The sequence below is a fragment of the Prinia subflava genome, chromosome 1 (assembly GCF_021018805.1).
Source record: "Prinia subflava isolate CZ2003 ecotype Zambia chromosome 1, Cam_Psub_1.2, whole genome shotgun sequence".
In the NCBI taxonomy this organism is placed as follows: domain Eukaryota; kingdom Metazoa; phylum Chordata; class Aves; order Passeriformes; family Cisticolidae; genus Prinia; species Prinia subflava.
This window is the reverse complement of record NC_086247.1, coordinates 148,713,660-148,736,642: the sequence shown is the minus strand read 5'-3', so window position 1 is coordinate 148,736,642 and position 22,983 is coordinate 148,713,660. Positions and strand designations below refer to the sequence as shown.

Sequence of the window (22,983 nt, the reverse complement as noted above, 5' to 3'; positions counted from 1 at the left end):
CTGCCATCCATAGATGCCAATGGTTCCTCCTGCATCCCATCCCCAGGGTCCAAGTGCACTGTCAGAGCGTGTGATTTTATTTGACAGCTTCTCATGATATTGATGGAACTGGAAGAGTTCAGATAGGATGGAAAGAGATGGTATCTTCTGTGGGCAGAGGAAATTATAAGGAAATTATAATAATCATTATAATGCAAAGATTTCAGGCTGTTAGGAATTGTAGGAAAAGGTGGAAAATATCTTGGAGTGGTGGGACAGAGAAGGTTTTGAGCCAAATATGTGAGAGCATTTGAACCAGGGAGGTGGGTGCCTTAGGCCAAGAGAGGAGAGGAGGTGAGATGATCTGCTTCTGGAGGGAGATGTTCTGAGCTGGTAGAACCAAATGTGGAAGACTGCAAAAAACAAAAAAAAAAAGAGTTTAATTTAAGAGGAATTTAATGAGAAAAAAAGGCATATGTGCACAGGGAAGCAGCAGGGAGATGAAGGGAAGATAAAATCTGAACTTGCTTGTGGACAAAAAGGCAAGAAAAGCCCTCAGGTCCTGGGGAGAGATGTTTTCTGCTGCCACTGCCTGTATCTGTATTGACATAAGACAAAGGGAAAGCTCAGTGTCAGCCTTCCCTCTGCAGGCCTGGTGTGTCTGATCCATATTGCCAGCCTGAGTTCGACTCTAAGATGCTTGGGCAGAGGGCCATGCTTTCCCCTTTGTTTGTTCCTCAGGAGGTACAATGTCAGCATCCATTAATTAAGGCCTTTGTTGATTGTAATACATTGTGTTTATTCAGGCTCAGGCAGAACTCCAAGACTATTGGGATGTTTCCCGGGAATCCCAGGATTTGGCAATCTCCATTGTGCTGGGGAACCTCAGCCTTTGCAAACCAAAAGGAAATAATATTGGGAAAAACAAGTGCTCTGCACAGCAACAATTATTTTGTGTGTCATGGAATGTTCATTGTTCTCCCTGATGACCTGAGCCGTGGTGGTGGAAAGCTCATGGGTAATGCTGAAAGAGTTGATATCTACTGCTTTGGAATTGTTCAACTGGTGGGAAGTTAAATACCAATCCAATACCCATGGACTATTTATATATTAGCAGCCTGTGTGGATTTAAGGGTTAGCTTCTAGCAAGGCAAAGGAGCAAACTCACAGTCTTTACTTCCCATGAAAGTTAATAAATTGCAGCGTGTCCATGATTGGAGAAAACCTCTGGTGGAGGCACTGTGCCCATGAGAGAGCTACAGCCTGAAACAGCCAGGGGAGAACTTGCAGCTCTTGAGTATTGGAGGATAAAAATGACACCTTCAAACCGAGTGTTCTTGTACTTGTTTTGATAAATACATCAAAACTGTCAGTGTTTGTGACATCAAGGGAAACCAACTTTCCCTTTATGCCTCGGTTCTTTCTTCTTCAGCCTTCTGCTGTTTTAGTTAAGTATTTAATACCACTGGGTAAGGTTTGAGTTTAAATGCCTAAAAATGGGTAATAAATATTCCTACTAAACTGGAGGTTTTAGCTCAGCATTAGCAAGGGTTGTCTCATTTACTGTACATTGCACAGAGTTGCTGCCAGTCATCCACTGTCAGTGTTTAAAGACATGAAGATAATTAGAAAGATGATCCTGAGGCCCCAGGGGATGTGCAAAGTTGTGTGTTCCCACCTGTTGGGATGGGGAGAGCATCATTTACAGGCTGATGTATCTAATGGGTGGATTTGTTTTGTCCACCCATCAATGATTGGAGCCAAGAGCAATAGTGTTCAACAGTAAACCAAAATCTTGGGACCTCCTGGGGCAGGTTGCACCACAGGAGCAAGGGAGGGGACTGAAGAGGAAGTAGATGCATGAGGTTGTGGTTCTTCCCTCATTTATTAGTAATGAAATTCATGACAAGTGAGGGCTCTCGAACTGGGAACCCATCAAGGCATCAGGAAGGTGTGGCAAGGCAAGGCAGCTGGCAAGGCCATGTCTGAGTGTTCATGGCATTTGTGGAATGTGCTTTTGCTCACAAGTTTGGATTCATCAGCCTCTGGGATACACTGAGGACCCAAAGGAAATTCGGGGAAGGGCAGTGTCATGTGTTCTCTCCTGAAAGTATTTCTTGTTAGAGTGAGGGATATCTGTGTTGTGGTCAGGATATTAAATCTTGAGGTAATTGAAAAAGCCATTTCAGTGCATTTTTAAAAGCATGTTAATGACACTCTGAGGTTTGTCTGGTTGCTGTTATTATGGAATAGATAAAAAAAAATCCAAATAAATCTGCTATGGCAATTGTTAGGTGATGAGATTCAAGTGGTCTAATGTAAGAGCGTGTAGTGATGGAGCCTGCAACCTGAGCTGGAGTAGCAAGACAAAATCAGCAGGGAAATGATCATCAGTGGATTCTATATCACAGGCAATCTAATTATCTCCAAGGTGGGGGCTTTATTACATTACTAGGAAGGACTGTTTTCTGAACAAGCACCCAAGCTGCCAATAAAGCAGGAGGTAATGGATCTAGCTAATGTTGATTCCATTTCAGAAGGGATTTGAATAGATGTATGTCACTCAGATGCAGCAAACATGTCTCTAGTACTTGACCTGGCAGAGGTAAGAAAAAACCCATTTATTTGCATTTTTAGATATGCTCAAGCAACCCTAAGAATCTACTTTAAAAACCATGCTGCAGAGGCATGGTAGGAATGTCAAATTTCTTAGGTGCACAAGGACTTATCTGTCTGGCGTTTTCCAGGTGATACCTCAGAAACCTTCTTGATATGTGAAATTTGACTTTTCTTTACTTAATCAAACAGAACTTTCTTGTTGCTTTTCATTTTGTTTATCTGACTGCATTTTCCCCCTTGATGTACTGCAAGAAATTGCTGTGTGCTTACAGGAACAGACTACGATAGAAACAAGAAGTAACTTTTGGAGAAGAAAGAAAATGAAATGATTTTGATCAAAGACATTCTTTGGCTCAAAGTGACACGTGCTTGGTGTTTCACAACAAGCACATTCAGAAAACTGCACTGATAGAAAAGTGCTCTGCTCTGTGTGTCACAGATTGGTCACACTGGGAGCAGTGCTAAGAGTATCACTGTCTTAATGAAAAAGACAAAAAAAATTTGAGTATTTGCAGTTGTTGATGTTTTTAGATAGATTTGGAGGATAAATTTAGTAGTTCTTTTGGATGTGGCTGCACTGGGGTATACACAAATTGTTTCTCTTTGCAATTTTGGCGTTTTCTATTTGATTTGTTTAAAATAAATGAAGAAAGCTCAGATAGCCTGATTTTAAAAATGGTTTACAAATTCTGTAAATTTGCTTTTCAATTTAATCCCCTGTATATATATCTTATCCAATGCGGAACACCTTATTTCAGCCGCAAGGAAGGCACAGTAAAGATCCAATAAAATGAAGAAATATTTGGGAGATCTTAGGTGGGAGCAGACAGTGGAAAGTGCTCTTTCCTTAATGAAATCAAGTCCTGGCATCAAGTGGAGCATGATTTGTGAAGGCTGCAGAGCAGCAGGTGACAGCAGGCACCACCACACACTTCCTAGAAATATATATATATATATGTCCACACAAAGACACATCCTATATATCTGCCCTCCTGGTCCCACCTTCAGATCCAGCTGGATGCCAGCACCACCAGAGCAGATTCCCAGAATGGAAACCATCCCTGTCAGGCCACACCAACCCTCCCATGCAGTTCCAGCCTGTCCCTTCTTGGTGACATTTAACCATTCACTTTGGTGAGGTGACCAGCATTGCAGAGTTCCCCTGCTTCCCCACAGAGTGAAGACTTTTATGGGGGCTGCAGCAGCTTGGAATTATCTGTCTGTGAGAAAGGAAGATATATTTCAGCTCCAAAGCATTTCCACTTGCATCCTGCTGTGATTTCACAGGGATGTTTTTCTGCTGTGCTTAGGCTGCTGTTTTTATTTCCACTCCTGCCTGAAGGTTTGGTTGAGCAACAGAGACAGCAAGGAAATTTGTCCATTAGGAGGAAGAGACAAGATGCTGTCAATGTACAAAGTAAACAAACAGACACAAAAGAGAAACTTAAATTCTTTTTGTTCACTTTTTCATTTGCAATTACAAGGAGCTGGCTTTTCAGAACAGTGTACATGTTTTAAGTCAGTTGTGCCCCCTTTGGATCTCAAGGTCAGACTGCCTAATTTTTTTTTTTCCCTTACACATGATATGTCCTGTGTATTCAGCTCATGGGCAGGAATAGTCTACAAGATCATACTGACGAGGAAAGCACATTTGCATCATGTCTGTACTGATATTACCAAAAAAGAACCTAGTGAACAGGGAGGAAAAAGCAGCCAGTAAATCTACTTCAGGAACAACAAGAAAGCACCTTTGGCAACTGCATCCTAGTAACTGTTGCTATAGAAACTTTAGGTACCTTTACTCTCACTATGACCTTGATTTTTCTTAACAGGATACATTAAAATAATGTACACTGTGGGGCAAGATTCTCTTTGGTTTGGTAAATTCTGTCACTGAGCTCATTGCATGTAAGGGATGGAGGAATGACCATGTGTTGTAGCGCTCCGCAAAGTTTTTGTGTCGGTCCTAACTCTAAGGCATTATCAGGAAAAAAAACCCCACAACACTTCTGTTTTCTTCAGTGTTGTGGCATTTTACTAAGGTAATTAATACCCACATGTAAAATTGCATCAGTTGCCTGTTTCCATGTCTCTATGAGCACCAAAAGCAGTGTTTTTGTGGCAGTTTCTCCACATCACCCTCCTGTCAGCGCGCTCCTTACACGTACAGCAATGCAGCACTTTGATCTCTCTGAGCTGTAGTAACATTCCTTTGCCTTTATGCATCCTCCACGCAGTGATTTAAAGCCTCTTGTAAAGGCTTATCACACCCCTGAAGGGTGGAGAAGAAACATGCCCCGTGCTGAGCAGGAGAGCTGCTATCGGGTGCTCCCACCAGTGCTACTGCAGCTCTCACCCAGAACTTGACAGGGGAGAGCCTGGAAAAATGTTTGTCTGCCAGAACATGTCAAACAGCATCCAGCAACACTGCCCCAACTGCACCAGAAACTGGGGAGCTGCACCAGTGCTCACAGCTGACTCTGTTATTCTGCTGCTGGCCATTAGGACCATTGCAGCTCTGAGTTGCCTCGATTTGTATCTGTGTTGTCTATTAATATTATTATTATTGCTGCTGTTGTTGTTAATAATAGTTTTCTATAAGAAGGTCCTAGATTCAGTCCATATTGTGCTGGATGCTGGACAGAGATGGGGAGAAGAACTCTCTTGGCTTAGAGGTTTGTCATTCCAGAGGTGCAGTCCGTGGATGAGCAGGGTGGAGGTTTTGCACGTAGACACTCCTGGGGAGCAACAGCAATATCTGAAATTTGACTTCATTTAATCAAACAGAACTTTTCTGTTGCTTTTCATTTTATTTATCCGGCTGCATTTGCCCCCTTGATGTACTGCAAGGATTTGTTTTGTGCTTGCAAGGAACAGAGTATAATAGAAACAAGAAGTAACATTTGGAGAGAAGGAGAAATCTTCATTTCAGGAGAAAGCCCTGGTTGCAAGTCATGTCAGGACTACCCAGCTTTGTCAGGCAGGTCATGGTGTGCCAGTGTTTAACTTGGTGCAGGAATGGGTCCATTCCAGGAAATGGGATACTGGGAGCTTTGGCACGTGCCTAATGGGATTTGTGCATTACCCTCACCAAATGCAGCCTGATGTGATATAGCTGGGCTGACAGGTGGGAGAGGCTGTAAAGGTTGCTTGAGTGAAGAAGGGAACAGACTTTCCAAATGTGTCCTCTTCAAATGTCACCAAAGCAAGGGCATCTTGGAAAGAGCTGTGTTGTTTAAACTACTAGAGCTAAAAACGTAATTACATCCCAGATTATCAAGCAATACTGGTGAATTTGCTTCAAACCTTCAGGCTATGCAGCACACCTTAAATGAATTTACCTAGATTGTGATGTAAATCACATAAGCATTTCCGTTTTCTCTGAGCTGGCTACAGTGACAGAAGGTTGAGGATGGTCTGCTCATGATGAGAAAGCCTCTTGCTTGAGTGTGTTAAACAAACAGAAAGCAAGTGTGACACCTCAGAGGTGCTACAGGGACCATGGGCATGACTTGAGGAATTATACAGGTTTAGGAACAATAATAACAGTCCCCATTTCTAGGGATCAGTGGTGTATTTGGAAGATCATGTCTCTGGTCAAACAGCAGCAGTAGGGATTAAATCCAAATCCACTCAATTCTTAAGGAGGGGTAATATTACCTCTTAGTCAAAGCTGTAATAAGCTCATCAGCCACATGAGAGAAGCAGACTTACTAGAGGCTACAGCCTTCATTAGGCAGTAATCTACTATTGCATTTATGATGACAAATTATTGCCCTACATTTTGTTTGGTGGGTTAGACAGGAGCTCTGGCCACTGGATTGAGTCAGGAGAAATAAAAGCTCTCTTGCCTGGCTGCAGTGTGGAGCCTGAGCAGGGCACACTGCAGGAGAGGGGCTGCTCCATTCTCTGCCCCGTGTGTGAGGGCTGAACCCAAGGCTTTTCCATCTGCCCCAGAGGCTGAAACTTTTCCTGGATACAGGTCAGTGAGTGCTCTGAGCCTGTGAGCAAGCCTGCTCATGGGCACCTCCTTCTCTTTTCTCCTCCAGTTTCAACTCTTGGTCGACGTTGCTCTTCATTCTGGGCATTTCTTCTCTTCTTTGTCATCATCGTTTTTGGTTTTTTTGCCTTTTCCCTGCAGCATATGGTTCAATTTGCTTGCACTTCTGTCATTTCAGACAGCTGGCACCCCTTCCCTTGCTTTTAAAAATGTCTTTCAAATTCTCTCTGTCCATTTGGAGCTGCTGGGGGCTCCTAGTCAGACCTGTCCAAGGCAAAGCATGCCACTGCACGTCAGATTTTGGCTCTTAGATGGTAATTAGTGGTGAATTGTAAGTCAGACACTCTAACTGTGATTAGTCTTTAATATTACATAACAAGAAAGAGCAGGGGAAGGAAAAAAACCTGTGACTTTCAGGCACATCAAGCACCCACTGACATCAGTGGCTTTGGCTGAAGTGCTGCTGGCTTTTGGCCTTTTCTCCTACATGTCCAGTTACCCTTACAGCATTCATTTATTAAAATATTTTCCTGTTTTAGAATGGGTATTTCCTTTTTTCAGGTAAGAGCAAATGTTAGTTGAAGGATCTTTGTTCCCCACTGTATGATCTTCTATTTTGACTGCTGTCTCCTCCCTCAGAGTCAAGGGAAAGGAGAAAATACGGCAAATGCAGGGAAAAATACTCACTTCTGTGGTCTAAAGGAAATCTAAGCCTCTCTTATGATCTGTGAACTTTAGCAGGATGAGGCAGATTGAGGAAGACTCTCCTGTGCACATCAACCAGCCATGGAGGCCGTGGGCATTGTCTGTCCTTCAAAGGCTGCCAGAATTCCAACCCCACCTTGGGGTTCCATTTTCCATCCATTTTCCACCACCAGGGTGATTCCCATTCCCCAGGAATCAGACATGTGTCAAAGACATCAGCTGTAAACTTTTCACCTTGATTTCTGCATTCTTAGGCTTAAGGTGTGACCTAAGCAGGAACACCTATTTCTTACCAAAATAGGGGTTTGTTTTTTTAATTTTTGCTGTGTCTGTGGTGTGTGCCTCATTGCCTCTGTAGTGAGCAACCCTTTGTAACCCAAACCCAAGGAAAGTGCAGCCTTCACCTCACAGATGTCATTGATGTTGATTCCTGGTAGCACATGGACAACCCTCCCTGTATTTTCAGGATGTTACAATCCAGTGCATGGATGTTTTACAAATCTTCTTTTATTTCCCAACCCTATTGGCCACTGTAGCCTGGATCAGCAGGTTGCTTGGCTTGCCTAGATTAAACTCTTGAGACAGAGCATTTTGTAATTATGCCCCTCAGCTACAGCTCTCTGGCATTCCCAGCCTGTGTTATTTAAACCAAAGCTGTTTCTTATGTCCTTTAATTTCCTGTACCAATGCCAGCTTGCAGTGGTGATTACAGCCTGATGGATAGGTAGGTAGGCTTCTGCTTTTAACTTCTCTGAATCAATGACACTAATTTTATTGTGATCAATTGAACAGCATCCTGTGACACTCCTGTGGAGGATGGTATATTTATATAGCTTGTTGTTGTTGCCCATCCCTGTGCATCAGGGGAGAGTACAATCCTCTCAAATGCTTCCCTGAGGTAAAAGAAGCTGAAGAGTTTGCTAAAAAATCCAGAGGGGGTAGACAATGTCATATATGGGGGAAGGTTTGGTAAAATCTTGAGGATCCTTAAAAAATCCTCAGAGGAAATGGTGTCAGTTGTAGAATAATATTCTCATGTGAGAATATTACACCTAAATTCCTGTAGTGTTTTTCTGGGAAGCAGCGTTTTGTTTTCCTCTCAGTGTTTTTAACACGTTCCCATACCCTGTGGGTTATCTCTCTGTTGGCCACAAAGAGGGTGAGCAGGAATAAGGAGTTGACAAGTAGGAAATTCTGTCTCAAGGGTCTGGTTGCTGAAAGAAGGGTGTAAGCTAACATTAACAGCATTTTTTGGGCAGGGGTTCATGTTTTTCATGCTGCAGCACCTTGTCTGAATGCTCTTAAAAGCTGAAAAAAATATTAGGGAAATATGTTTTCCATGTTTCAGCTGGGATGGAGTTAATTTTCCTCCTCATGGCTGCTACAGTGCTGTGTTTTGGATTTAGGATCAGAATGATGTTGGTAACACACTGATGTTTTCAGTTGTTGCTAAGAAGTGCTTCTGCTAAGTGAAAGACTTCTCAGCTTCTCATGCTCTGCCAGTGAGGAGGCTGGGGAGGCACAGGAAGCTGGAGGGGACACAGCCAGGACAGCTGTCCCCAACTGGGCAGAGATATTCCAGACCATGTACTGAGTATATAAACTGTGGGGGAAGGCTGGCTGGGGGACACTGCTTGGGAACTGGCTGGGCAGTGGTCAGCAAGGGGTCAGCAACTGCACTGAGTATCACTTGTGTAGTTTAATTCTATTATTATTGTAATTATTCATATTATTATTGTTATTTTCTTCCTTTTCTGCCCTTTTAAACTATCTTTATCTCAGCACACGAGGTTTCTCACTGTTACTCATCAGTTCTGTCCCCCATCCCACTGGGGCTGGGCAGCTCTGTGGGTTTGGCTGCCAGCTGGGGTTAAAACATTCATTCACTGTGGAGTCAGGCAGTGGAAAATGACCCATAAGGACAGAATGAAACATGAATAAATTGTATTATATGCAGATAATACTAATTGTATCATAAAAAGATAATATTTCTCTAAGGTACCACTGCTCACTTTTGCAGTCAGAGGGGTTGCATCTCCATGTCCTACAGATTTCAAAGCAAAGTGCTTTGAGCACTTCCTCAAAAACTCTTTTTCTTTAAAAGTTTTCCTAGAAAGCAACATTGGCAGTGAACCTGAGTGACTTTGTATCCTCTAATATGTGCCCAGAAATTCCCATGAAAATTCAACCCAACACTCCTAATATCCCCTTTCTCCCAGGCTCTTGTTCAAAAGGGTGAAGAGATTAAGAGGAAGTTCTCTCTCTATTAACTGAGATTCAGAGGAAAATCTCACCCTTCTCAATAATTGATATTAATGCCAAAATTTCCATTTTGCCTAAGATTTTGGGCAAAAATCTTCTTTGTGGAAGAAGCCTGATTTCCCAATGACTGCCCTGCCTAGGCTGAAGTGCACCATTAAAGTCACCACCAGCAAAATTTCTCTCAGCTGCACTGGGTTGTTTTAGCCATTAGTAATAATGTTAAAATCAGAACAATGAGACCAGATCAATGGAGCCAACTTAGGATTTCTCTTTAGTGAGAGATGAAGGAAAGGACTCTGCACCTTTGGACAGGGTCATGAAGTTTCCAGCCAAGCCCAGTGTGTGAGTGCAGTCATTTTCTCATGGATAATCAGCCTTACAGAAATGTTCCTGTCCTGTGTAGACACGATGTCTTAGAGGCAGCAAAGGGAATTTCCTTCCCAGGAGCCTGGAGAATCAGTTTCTCAGAGCTCCTGAGCAGCTGAGTGGCACATCACGGGCAGTGAAGGCTCTTTGCAGCAGCCCATCAGAGGCAGAAATCTCACTCCTCCACAGCAGAGTGACAGCAGATGCTGCCTTTGGGAGAGAGGGGGTTTTAGTGAAAAGTCTGCTCAGAAAAAGGACACAGGTATACAAGAGACATCCAATGTGCATCTGCGTACTTTAGGGGAAAAAATTATGAGATTTCTGCATTTTATTATCTTTTAACTCAGTAATGCTACTGTATTTTTATTTAAATGTGGCTCTTATTAGGAAAAAAAAGAGGTAATCGAAGTAGGAAAGATCTAGAAGGAGGCGTTTCTAGACTGGCAGGGAAAAAATTAGGAGTGACTCCTTTCTTTGTCAGATATAATTGTTATTGTCTGAATTCTCAACTGGTATAAGCTAACTTGGCTTTACCTAAGGTGACAGAATCACTTATTATACCCCCACTAGTATGTAACATTTAATTCACTAAACATCAGCTGTTCATTTTTTATTGCTTTTTCTGAAGACTACTGTAAACAAGGATCTGCACACATTTTGCAATGCTTCAGCACTCCTTTTATCAGTATTCAAAGCAGACTTACTTTAAAATCTGTGATTCACTACAGATATTAAATTAAGATTCTGAAAGTGCTGTTGAATGTCTAATGGTGATGGCAGACACCACAGATTTGTATAAAAACTTATTCTCATTTTGACATGCAATACAGGTTGCTATCCTGTGCTGTAAAATTTATTTTACATCTGTGTAAAAATTACAGTTTTTAAAGAAAAAAACACCGGTTTTTCACCAAGACACACTCTGCTTTCTCAGGGGTCAATTTATTTTTGTCTGGCACTTTAAAAATTGGTTTGCTTTATTTGTATTTCTGCTTGGCATTTCAATTTCTGGCAATATTCTGCTTTGGTGAAAAAATAGCAGTGATTGAGAAATTCTAGGATTTTTTTTCTGGGAGAAAATGAAGCTTAAAGCTATGTCATCTACGTGACTAGTGACATGTCCAAAATCCCACATGTTCCAACCATCCCTAGTTGTGGCAGCTGGAATTTGCAGGGAATTGTACCAGGTTCATGTCTATCTGAAGGATCAGTAGAACAGGGAGAGCTGGTGTAACTGCACATTCTGCTGAGATCTGCTTCTCCAGATATTAGCTGGTTCTCACCTAAAGAATTCCCAAATGCCATAAGGCTCCAGGGCACTTGATCTAGTTCTCTTTCTAGGATACATGCAGAGGAAAGCCTTTGCATATTTCTATGTCTTTGGTTTCTAATGGGTCATATCTTATTTTTGGAGAGTGGCTTCTGATGTGCAAGAGCCGTAGGGGTTTTGGCTAATCTGTTCTGAGAGAGAGGATGGCACCTCGACCCAGGATCTCTCCTGTCCTGTCTTTCACTTGATGATGCAGTTCAGTGCTTACACAGTGCCACTGAGAGCATTTTTTATCTCTTCTGGCATATGGGGCTAGAAAATTACTTGTAAAGAGCCTCAAAGGTTAATGAGAGCCAGTGAAATTCCTGCTATCTGCATGCCATTCAATAGAGTAATCTACAAGACACACAAGGAAAGCTTTTTCCTGGCAGAAATAGAAAAAATGTCATGACCCCAGACTGTGGCGGTGAGTGGAACAAAGGGCTGGGTTTCTTAGATTAAAGATTTAATCCTTGTGGGGGAGGAGTGAGGTCAGGCAGAGGAAGCAATCAGGAAGGTGCTCTGATAGCACAGGCTGGTGGTGTCCAGACTGTGTAACCAAAAGAGCAGGTTCTCCATCACAGGGTTACCTACAACCTAACAGGAGACACCAGGTTTTTGATTCTTAATTAGGAACAAGTCCCAAGAGAAATCATATTTTTAGCACTAATTCCAGTCTACTCAATATATGTGAGATGCTAGGTGATCATTTGCCATTGCAGCTCATGCTATGGTTATAATTTCCCTGTTTATCCTTTTGAAGAAAAAATAAGATTATAAAGACCTTTGATGCTGTGAAGTAGCATCACCTTTTCCCTGTGCTTTTACACAGTGAAGGAATTTACCATGGATGACCTGTGCTCTTAACCAAGAGCATTGGATGTGTTTCCCTGGAAATCAATTTCTCCATGTAGGAGCCACTTAAGATGCATCTCACAGATTGTGTTTGATGTTTTGCAGCACGTGCCCTGAGGGATATATATGTCTGAAGGCTGGGGAAAATCCTGACCATGGTTACACAAGCTTTGATACTTTTGGCTGGGCCTTTCTCTCCTTGTTCCGTCTTATGACTCAAGATTACTGGGAGCGTCTTTACCAACAGGTATAAGGTTATTTTATTACTATAAATAAAGAATATAAATAAAGACATCATTTTGTTACAGTGACATATACAACAGTTAAAGAATTGCTGGTTATTAGGTAAACTGTGCTTTGTGTGTGTTCTAGAGAAGGATAATCAGATGTTCCAGAGAAGGACAATCAGTTCTGATAATTTATTCATTTTCTTAAGAGTGATTGTGTCTGAAGACATTAGGCTGGGTATTTAGGGAAATTGAGAAAAAATGGTACTGAGAGAAAGACACTAATTCACTGAGTCTAAATGAAGTTCAACACTCAAGGAAGATCACCACATCTCCCCTCAGTGATTTTTTGGTGGATGGTGTAACATGAGTTTATCTTTTGAGTCCCACTCAAGAAGAGGCCAGAGAAGCACCTGTGTTCTTGGCATATCTGGTTTTGCAAGGCCTGGTGATGAACAGAAATTCTGAAAATGGCAAGTCTACGTGATACATTTCAGTTCTCCTTGCTGCAAGCTCTTCATCATAGACACCTGACAGACAGAGGCACGAATAGATCCAGACTCAACTCACAGTCCCATGCAAGGTGGTTCTGAGTAAATGCTCATTTCAGCAGGCATTTCCTGAAATGTGTGCAAACCCCAAAGAACTACATCTGCCGGTTTGGTACTGAATTACATTCTCTGACCATGAAGCCACTGATGATTTGCTGCTTGATCTCAAACCTGCCAAAACTGGAACGTGATCATATGGAAACCAGGGGATAACGTTGACAGAACTGCTCTGAAGGTACTGAGGTAAACATCACTGAAGATTTGGGGGATTTCAGCTTCACATACAGCCAGTTATGCAATTTCACTTCAGGAAAATGTAAAACAACGAAACTGAAGATTCTTTAAACAGCTGTATTCACTTACTTGACACAGAGCTACGTGTACAACTCTGGAAGACAGAAACTGTCACGGCAGATAAGAATGAACATCACTCCATTTTATTATTTGACCTTATACTATCACACAGTATTTTCTGTCAGTAGTATCAACTCACTGAGCATGGGACATATCTGTTACACATGAGATGTCCCCCTGAATTCCAGTTATGCCAATAAATCTGGTGAAGAACCAGGGGATATGTTCAACAGAGCCCAAGGTTTGGTTCTTCTCATCCTGACTGAACAGAGCCCAAGGTTTGGTTCTTCTCATCCTGACTGAACAGAGCCCAAGGTTTGGTTCTTCTCATCCTGACACAGATGTCTCAATGATATTTGGTTGAGTTGCACCTTAAACGTGTATTTTTCTCCCTGAAAATCGATCTGGATTGTAGACATCTGAAGGGATCCAACATAAATCCCACTTGGATGGTTTCTATGCAGTAGACAAAACCAGACTGAACCATGGGGGAATTTTTCACTGCAACTGACTCTAATATCTATTCTAAAAGAAAATCAGCAGAGATATTTGGTAAAGGAGGAAAGCATTGAAAGCATTATTCTTTTAGAAATTAATTCACTGCAAGGCACACAATTTTTGATTAAGGTATAAAAATTTATTGGTGTGGAGATTATTTCCTTGTATGTGGTTGTCATTTCTCATCAAAGGCTTTCTGTTTGAACTATTAACAAAGGCTGGATTCAATTATATTATAAATCTAATTTTAAAAGAAACCCCTTCTTTTCCTTTATTTCTTTTTTCCTTTTTAAAAACATTGTAAAGCAATGTTAATTTTACTTTTGCACTTACAGACTCTCAGATCTGCTGGGAAGATCTACATGCTTTTTTTCATGCTGGTCATCTTTCTGGGCTCGTTTTACCTGATCAACCTGATCCTGGCTGTTGTGGCCATGGCCTATGAGGAGCAGAACCAAGCCACTATTGCTGAAACAGAGGAGAAGGAAAGGAAGTTTCGGGAAGCCATGGAGATGTTGAAGAAAGAGCAGGAGGTCAGTGTGACATGATTAGCCTTGGGTGACTTGAACCAATGTTACCTTGAGATTCACATCGTCTTTATTTTACATTGGTGTGATAACCAAAGTACAAGAGTTTAATGTTTATTTTACTGGACAAAGTTACTGTTGTTTTGTTTTTGTTTTTGTTTTTTTTTTTAGTGAAAGAAAAATTATAGTTCTCCCTGTTAGGAGTGGGGCCATTTTGGGTTTACATATCCAGAACTGTACTGGTTTTACCATGCCACATATGCCAGCAGAGAAAGTTAATATAGTTTGGCATGTGAGATGTTTTAATGATGGTAAAACTACATCTGCATTTGAGCACAACCCAGCTGTTTTGGTGGCTCAGCCAGAGCCCCAGCTGAACCTCCTTCTTCCACCCCTTTAGCACAAATTTGTTTCCTCACTGTTTTGCTCAACCTGCAGTAAATATCCAGTTGTTTAATAATGAAGGTAAAGGTGTAGATGAACCTCTTTGAAGCATATACAGCTTCATTCCTGGAAAAGTAAACAGGCAGATCCTGAGGTTATGACCTGAAAATTATGCAAAGGGTATGGATTTAATGTTATGTCATAAATTTAAAAAAAACCTAGGGAGGTCAAATGGTGGATGTAGCCTTATAGCCTTAATAACAGTATTTAATTTGCATGGGGTTTGTGTGGGGTTGAAAGCTTTTATTAAACAGCAGAAGGGAACATTTTAGGTGCTGTGAACAAGAAGACAATAAGAAAATTAGTCTGAAATAACACGTAGCACTGTAGTTCAGAGAAATAAATCCTTGAAACACAATATAAACTAATATACATAATTTTCTTTTGGGTACATATGGCTTCAGGGCCTAATCCAAAGCCCATTTAAATCCTTGGAAAGAAAATAGAAAATGCAATTCACTCTTGACAAAGTGCTAGTAGTGGCTTATGAATCATTTAAGTCCTTTTAAAGATCCTCTTTGATAGTTTAAGTAATAGGTAAATGCAATTTAGTCCATATACAGCCACTTTGAACAGAGTAACTCTGCCATAACCTAAGGGAACAAACTGAGTTCCAACTCATACCTATTGTATACAAATTTTCATCTGTATTGACTCCAGCTGAGCTCTTCCTAATAATAGTCAACTTTAGCCCCAGCTATAATTAAAGATATTTAAGAATTTCATTTGGAAGGCTTTGATTTCAATTAAGCCTGTGTGTACACAAAAAAGGAACATGAAGCCCGGAAAGCATAATGTGTCAAAAAAGAAAGTTGCCCCTAAAAAATCTGACTTTTTCCCATTTGTCTATGTGTTTTACAATAGAGTCTTTTCTTCAGCCAACCATTTCTCATCTTCCCTGTGCCCTGTTGAGTGCAGAGGGTGGACAGGACATAACTGGAGAGCAGCTCTTTGCTTTCTCATCATTCCTTCTGCTGCCTTAGGCCAGCTCGAGCAGACTTCCCGGCTCAGGCAGTCAAAGCCTGCTTGGCAGAGGAAGTGACTAATATCCTCCAAGGTTTTCAGTGCCTCTTGCCACTGCTCAGACTCTGTGTGCTTCAAAAATGCTCCTTTGTATTTCCAATACTCCTGGAGTATTATCCTAGTTTTATGGGAAGAAGATTCAGGAATGGAGTGATTTGGGTCTGTGATACTCAGTAATGAACTTCAGTTACTAATGAAGTTCTGTAATTCTGCAAATCAACTCCTGGCATTTCAAAGAAGACATTTGGAAGAAGAGGCTCAGGAAAGCAAATTGGGTGGCTGCACCATGGAGCTTTCAGATGTCCTGCTGAGATATCTCACCCTAGTCAGAGCTCCTCAGTTTTAATGTGGTTCTGCAAACCTTGATCAAGATGTTGGGTTTGAGTTTCTCACTGTACCACTAAGTTCTTGCCTCAAGAGCTCTCTTTTGCATAATCCTCATATCAGGGCTCATGTGAGCTAAGCTTTCCTCCCATCCTTCAGCCACCACATGTCCTTGCCAGGTATGCCTGGTGTCCCACACACCTTTCCTGTCCCCGGAGTTTTTTCAGTGGGTTATGGCCTGCAGTGCCTGAGGAACAGGACATGGTCCAGCCACAGGAACCCAATCAGAAAGGGTGGATAGGCAGGACTTGGGGACAGCCTTGAGCCCAGGCTGGATGGAGCACTCAGTTAGCTGATAAGGTGTCCCTGCCCATGGCAGCAGGGTTGGATGAACTCTAACCCCCCTTCCAACACAAGCTGTACTGTGATCCTGTGATTCCCCATGCCTTGAGGAACAAATCAGTCCAAATCCTTTTTTAATGTCTGAGAGAAGTATTGAGCGCAGAAACAATTCAAGCAATAGGTAAGAAAATGCTAAGAAACTAAAAATTAGTTTATTTTGCATTATGATTACAGCATGCTTAGTAGCACAACCCGCAATATTTTATAGATCAACAAAATATGACAGCAATCAAAAAGGAAAACCAAAACTGTTCAGGCCAGCATTTATAATGTGCAGTGTAAAGGGAGCAGAAATTTAATTGATAGACCTGCCTGGGGACTATCAGTCAATTTATACAATTGGTCTAACACATTCCTAAATCTGAGCTTAACACCAAAAGACTTGGCGAATCTTTATGAAGAAAAAGCACTACAGCATAGCAATTAAATCAATTGACTCAAAAAAACCAAACCAACCAAAACAGCCCAGACCAGTGTCTGAGCCCTCCTCCTCTCTGCTCTGAGCAGCTTGCTTATGAAAGATACTTCCCACAGGAATTAAGTTTTGTTGTGCTCTCAGCGTAATAGAGCGACCGCTACTCCTTGAAATACATGATTGATTCTTTACACGGCTGTTAAGTGCCTTCACTTTCCTTGGACTGATGCCTGTGGGAGGAAGGGAGTATTTTGCAGTGGGGAGATGATTGCCTGCTTGATTCTAGTGGCTTACAGACAATAGCACTGAGAATTCATCTGCTTCTCCTGTTCTGGGGAACCAGGAGAGGCTTTTTTTAACAGTTCACTCTCTTGAGGTGTTTCAGCTGGGGGCTCTGCACTGGGCTGGTCTCTGGGCAGCTGATGTGGCCACCACTGGTTCTCCAGCACCTCCAAACCTGACCCTTGTGCCCAGAGTCCCCTCACTCCTCCTGCTTGTGCTGGGGACAGGGCCAGCTCTCCCAGCTCCTATCCATCCATCCTTCCTCCTGGCTGCTCATTTGCTCCCAGGGCTGTGGCTTTGAAACTGGGTTTCTGCAGGGCTCCCAGCAGCTGCTGTGCTATCAGCCTGCTCCTGCAGTGATCCCAGCAGACAGCCAGCACAGCATGGGAGCACACAGCACAGCAAAGGCCACCTTGTCTCCAGTTAAGCCCGTGGTTCTTCCTTTGCATCTCTGATGGCAGCTGCCTGCGCTGCTGCTCGGGATAAGTGTTTACACAAACGCGCCAGCTGAGCTGCCTGCTGTTCCTAGCATCCCTCTGTGGCAGGGGAGGGAAAATCCCAGCAGCCAGCTGGGCTGCCCTCCTGTCCAGCCCTTCAAGGGGCTGAAGTCCAGGGGGACTTAAATCTGAGGTTCCCCAGCTTGAGATTTTTTCTTTGCCTGGCACCAGAAGTGTTAGTCCAGAGATGCGTGCACGGCGTGTGCACACAGGCTGTTCCTTCGTGATATGTCAAAGGGTCTTGTGTGGGAACTCCACATAAAAACCATCCTTTTATGCAGCCATTCCTAAGTTTTGTGATTACTTATCTCCTGAAATTTTTAACATCTCTCTATATGACCTTAGCATTTAAAATGAAAAGTAATTTCTGAGCAGTAGTAGTTTTCACTGAAATCCTGAAATAACAATGTTTATACCTTCTACAATCTTCTGATTTAGGCACTAGCCACTAAAGGAATTGATTCAATGTCACTCAGCTCATTGGAAATGTCACCTAAAAGTGCAAAAGAAAGAAGAAATAAGAGAAAGAAAAAGAAATCTTTGGGGGCAGATGAGTATGGGGAAGACCAAAGGAATCCCAAGTGTGACTATGATGATGGTCAAAGGAGGATGGTAAGTCATGGTCTGAAACATCACTTGTTCCACACTGCACTTTCCTGGACAGGCCAGGCTCTGAACAAGGCAATTAAAACTGAAACTTTCAGAAGAAACAGTTATTTAATATCATAACTGATATTAACACAGCAGATACAGCATGCAGTCTGTGCTAGAACAGTGGAAGGAAACATATTACCACTTTATTTTTAAAATTAATTTAAAATGCCCATTAAACATTTTTACAAACATGTTTTTTCAAAGTTTTTTCCTTTTTTTTTTTGTTCAAGATTACCCTCAGTCTGGTTTATTTTCTTGCATTCATCTGATTATATCTATCCTATCCGTACTAGAGATTAAAAAAAAAATCTTAGTGGAAACCTACAAAGCTTAAAAATAAAAGAGAGGAGGAGAAAAGGAGGAAACTTGTCTCTGAGGGCTTTTTAAATATTATACAAAGACATTATTAACATTTTTATATTCTTTTGCTAGTTGCCTCCAAGTCAAAACTTTGTGGCACTTGTTCCTACTTTCTATTGCAGGGAAGAAAAACAGAGTGACAGTGTTATTAAATAAGGTTTTATGTAAATGTTCTTGACATGCATAAATATGAATCTGCCCATGCTGTATGTATCAAGGGATCATAAATAGCTCCAGATATTTTGTCTTTGTTTAACTGAGGGCAAAGTTTAAATCAATTTGTTTTGTTGTTTTGAATAGCTATGTAATGGGCTAAGTCCTTTTCTATTTTGTTGTCAGGGAATTTAGGGATACTTGGCAGCCATAAAAAGCTCATAGAAAACATGTAAGTGGTGTAAGTAAATGTGACCAATTAATGACTCCCCAGCTCATACAATTTACCCAGAGCTGGATTTCTGTAGATGACATGCATTTTTTAATCCAGTAGTTTCTGTTGTTGTCTCATTGGTCGAGAGGGTCGCGTAACAAATTGCAATTTTTCTAAACCCAGAATTGCTCTTTAGCTTCATTCTGGAGGGGTTTCAGGACACCACGTGCCAGAAGCACCGTGGATTGGAGCTGTGCATTTCCAGTTTATTTCTCAGATTAATATTCCTTGTTTTCACTTTTTGCCCCTGGATGTCATATGCATGAGAAGCATGAGAGACACATTTCAAAGCTTATAGTAAATCTTCTCTGCAAGGCTGTGTCTGGCATGGTTGGAGGGAATAAGGCTGAGTCATCATTCAGATGCTATCTGAGCAGCTGGGACTGTGTTGCCATCAGAAATCAGTCTCAATGACTGTGCCATGGAAAGCCAGGCATGGATTTTTGACCAGCTGAAATTTGGTAGCAATCCAAATGGGTTGTTTTTAGTTAGAAAGAGCCTGGGTTTTGTACTCCTCCATGTACCAGTGTCACTAAATAGCATCATTACATAACTCAGTGGTGTAAGCTACAGCACAGAATGAAATCAGGCTTCATTTGATTTGTCTGTTTTGTGGGTGCTGTGGCAATCTGACCTCTCTTCATAGATACTTGGCTCACTTTTCTCTGAAGAAGCTGGAAATTCTGTGCAGGCATAAATTCAAAAATACGTTCTGCCTAAATGCTCTTACTCCAGTAATTTCCTCTTTAGAGAGAAAAGAAAGGGATAGACTTGAATTCCTTACGGTTTTCTGAAGATCCTTTTTACTCTGCCGGATTTTAGGTGTGTTTAGTCCTTGGCTACATCTTGCTGATGCTCTGGCAGAATTGCAGTCTCACTAACTGACGTCAGAGTGCATCGTCAAGGCTGATATTTGAGTGAGGGAGACTGCTGTGTACAGAGGTTACCTAGCCCTTAAGCAGCCATGTGCACTGAGATAATCATTTTACAAACTAATAAACCATATCCCTCTTCTTGCTCTTGGTTTGTTGTTTTTTCTTTTTTTTTTTTTCTTTTATCACCTTCTTCCGTCGTATTCTGCTTCTTCTTCTTCCCTCTTCTTCTCATTTTCCCCGCAGTTCATTTCCTGCCCTATTTCTTTATCTATTCTTCTCCCACTGCACTGTTCCTCCCCTAGCTGTTATGAAGATGTGTGATGATGCAGTAGATTGGAGCTGGATCCCCTTCCCTGCTCCCGTCTTCCACTCCTTGTGCTGCCTTCCTAGGTCCTCTGGCACTTGTCCCATGGGGGGGAGTAGAAGCAAAGGAAATATCACACCGAATGCCACCCTGACCCTTCCTATTTCAGTACATCTTTAATTAAGTGTTAGACAAATACCTAAAGGCTAGGAATGGCTGTCCAGCCTCTTAACTTTGCGGAGTCTGAATACCTGTAATTAAGTCTCTCTTTCTCTGAAGCGCTTGGTTTAAAATGGAACCTACTGCTCTCCCCCCAGAACCTTCCTCGCTCCTGAAAACGTGTTGCAAAATGTTGTTTCTCTTTCCCCTTTTTCCTCTCTGGGGGTTTCCAGACTCTCCTTGGCATTAGTTATGGTCCCAGTGCAAACTTGGTGAAGCGCAGAACCAGCCACGGGAGCGTTTTCAGTTTCCGACTCCGTGGCAGAGACACTTGCTCCGAGACAGATTTTGCCGATGATGAGATCAGCATCGCTGGGGAAAATGAAAGCCACCGGGGCTCTCTCTTAATTCCAAGATCTGGGAGGCGTCCAAGCGTGCAGAGTCAAGTGAGCCATAGTTCTCACCCTACCACTCCCAACTACACCCAGACGGGCAAAAGGAACAGCTCAGTGGATTGCAATGGTGTGGTTTCCCTGATAGGAGGAGGCACCGGGGCACTCAACCCAGACCCTACTTCTCCTGCAGGGTTACTGCTGCCCCCAGTTATTATGGAAAAGCCTGGGACAGGCGACCTGGTGAGTACTTTATAACTTTTGTATGTGATTCGCACTCTGGTTTCCTTCTAAATGTTGTTGGAGATTGCTGTAATTTATTTACACCGTATGGAATCTGCAGTGAGAAACCAAACCCACCATTCTGGGCAGGGTGGGAAGACAATGAGTTAATTCAAAGAGAAATGTGTGCCTAGTGCCTCATCAGGGAGGTTCATGCCTTCTGGTGAGACTTTCTCTTCGGAGCTGTCAGGAGACAAATACCCAAATCTTGAGTTTGACACGGATTTCTTTTCTTGAAGGGACATTTTTAAACTTGATTTCATTTGACTTTTGAATACCTGACATTGTCTGGTGGATAGAAAATGATGTTATTTAAATGATTCAGTGAGCCTTGCCATCTTGAGACTGTGTTTTCTCTCGCTGTTTGGTCTTTGTTTGCATCTGGCCTCTGGTCTTCTCTTGGGCTACTTGAGGAGAGCCGTGCCTCCAGTCCCAAGGTAGTTCCCAGAAGGGTTTAGCACCCAGTTCAAGTAACACCCAGGAAATATGAGCAGATGATCAACAGATTTCCACCCTTTTTCAGATTGCCAGCATCTTTGTTGCAGAGCACCACCATGAGATGGTGTTTTCGGAAATAGCTGCTACACAGGCAGAGCAATCTGAATAGGCTGCTAGTTTGAGATAGTGGGAATTTATCTTCTTTTATGTAGATGATCTGCATTGAAGCTCATCACTCTCAACAGTCTTTAAAATGATGGGGGTCACTACTACAGTCAGTGTGGGCAGGATTTATTGAATTTTAGGGATCAAAAATGGATCAGAACAATCTCTCTCCTTGGAAGTGACTCTTTCTGTTCATTTTAACCACAAGTCTTAAGTTACATGAGAGAAAGTTCACTCAGAGTAACAAGGTGCCAAAACCAGGTTACACTGGTAGGGGGAAAAAAGCAAATGTGATTATAACATGTATTAGCCAAGGTATCTGCTAAAGAGAAAGGTGAGTGAGATGGATCCCAGCTGTGGTGTCAGATTATCAGTAAATTGAGGAGTTTTTTTCTCTAGAGCCGAGCAGCTTCATTCCTTTCAGGGTTTGGACTGATTTTTTTTCCTCACCTATCTGGGCATTCCCTGTGGTGCTGCAAATAGACTCTCACACCACCCATGAGCAAAGGGGCTGTGCTACATGTGGGAAACTGGTTGGTGTGAGAATTATCTGTTTTGTTGACAGTTTTGAGATTGTTGCTGCTTTTTGGGATGTTCACATCTTCGTTCATTTAGGACTTTGGTAATCCCACTTTTACTCTCTGTGGACAAGGATGACCAGTCCTGAGACAATTCCATAAACAACTGAGAAACAGAAATGCTGTTTTTAGGCAGAGAAGTTTTACTGGATTTAGCTTTGTTAAAAAAAAAAAGAAAAAAAAAAAAGGTGTGTGTTAAAGGAGCTGGGGAAGAAAATTTGTGCATCTATTAAAAAAAAAATTGAAACAAGGTTATAAGACCTCAGTAGATGAGTAGAGGATGTCCCCTTTTTACTCTGTAAGGAAAGCAGCTCTGCAGGCTGCTGAGGCTGTCCCAGCTGTCAGAAAAAGCTTAGCAAAGCACAAGAGCACTCAACCTTTCACAGAAAATATTGGTATTTTACAGGATTGGGTCCTGAGGTGACAGGGAGGCTCTGAGCTCTGCTGGAATTTATTTTCATTTGTCTGCTTCCTGCCTTTTGAAAAAATGGATGTTGAAAATGGAATGGCCGGGGTGGGTGAGCTCGCTTGGCTGTTCCCTGGCCATCTAGGAAATAACACCCAGGCACTGCAGTAACAGATGCTCATCCAGTGATGCAATGTGAAGGATGTTGTGTCTTCTGCAAAACAGGTTTGGTATCTAATCTATCCAGAAAATGTGAGCTGGAGTTAAAAGCTAATTGGCAAGGGGCCCATTGCTGTACAGATGT

At 42.1% G+C, this 22,983-nt stretch overlaps 1 protein-coding gene across 6 annotated transcripts in view; it reads left to right on the top strand.

Annotated features, from left to right (window-relative positions):
* SCN5A (sodium voltage-gated channel alpha subunit 5) overlaps positions 1 to 22,983 on the top strand; it is a 175,397-nt gene that overhangs the window by 39,378 nt on the left and 113,036 nt on the right. For 5 of the 6 annotated variants that reach the window (XM_063416519.1, XM_063416503.1, XM_063416487.1 and 2 more), the window contains 4 exons: positions 12,201 to 12,342; positions 14,061 to 14,258; positions 18,078 to 18,251; positions 20,652 to 21,053. In XM_063416519.1, coding sequence (XP_063272589.1) covers positions 12,201 to 12,342; positions 14,061 to 14,258; positions 18,078 to 18,251; positions 20,652 to 21,053 — 916 coding nt within the window. The remainder of the gene's footprint in view (positions 1 to 12,200; positions 12,343 to 14,060; positions 14,259 to 18,077; positions 18,252 to 20,651; positions 21,054 to 22,983) is intronic. The other variant, XM_063416492.1, reaches the window with a different exon arrangement.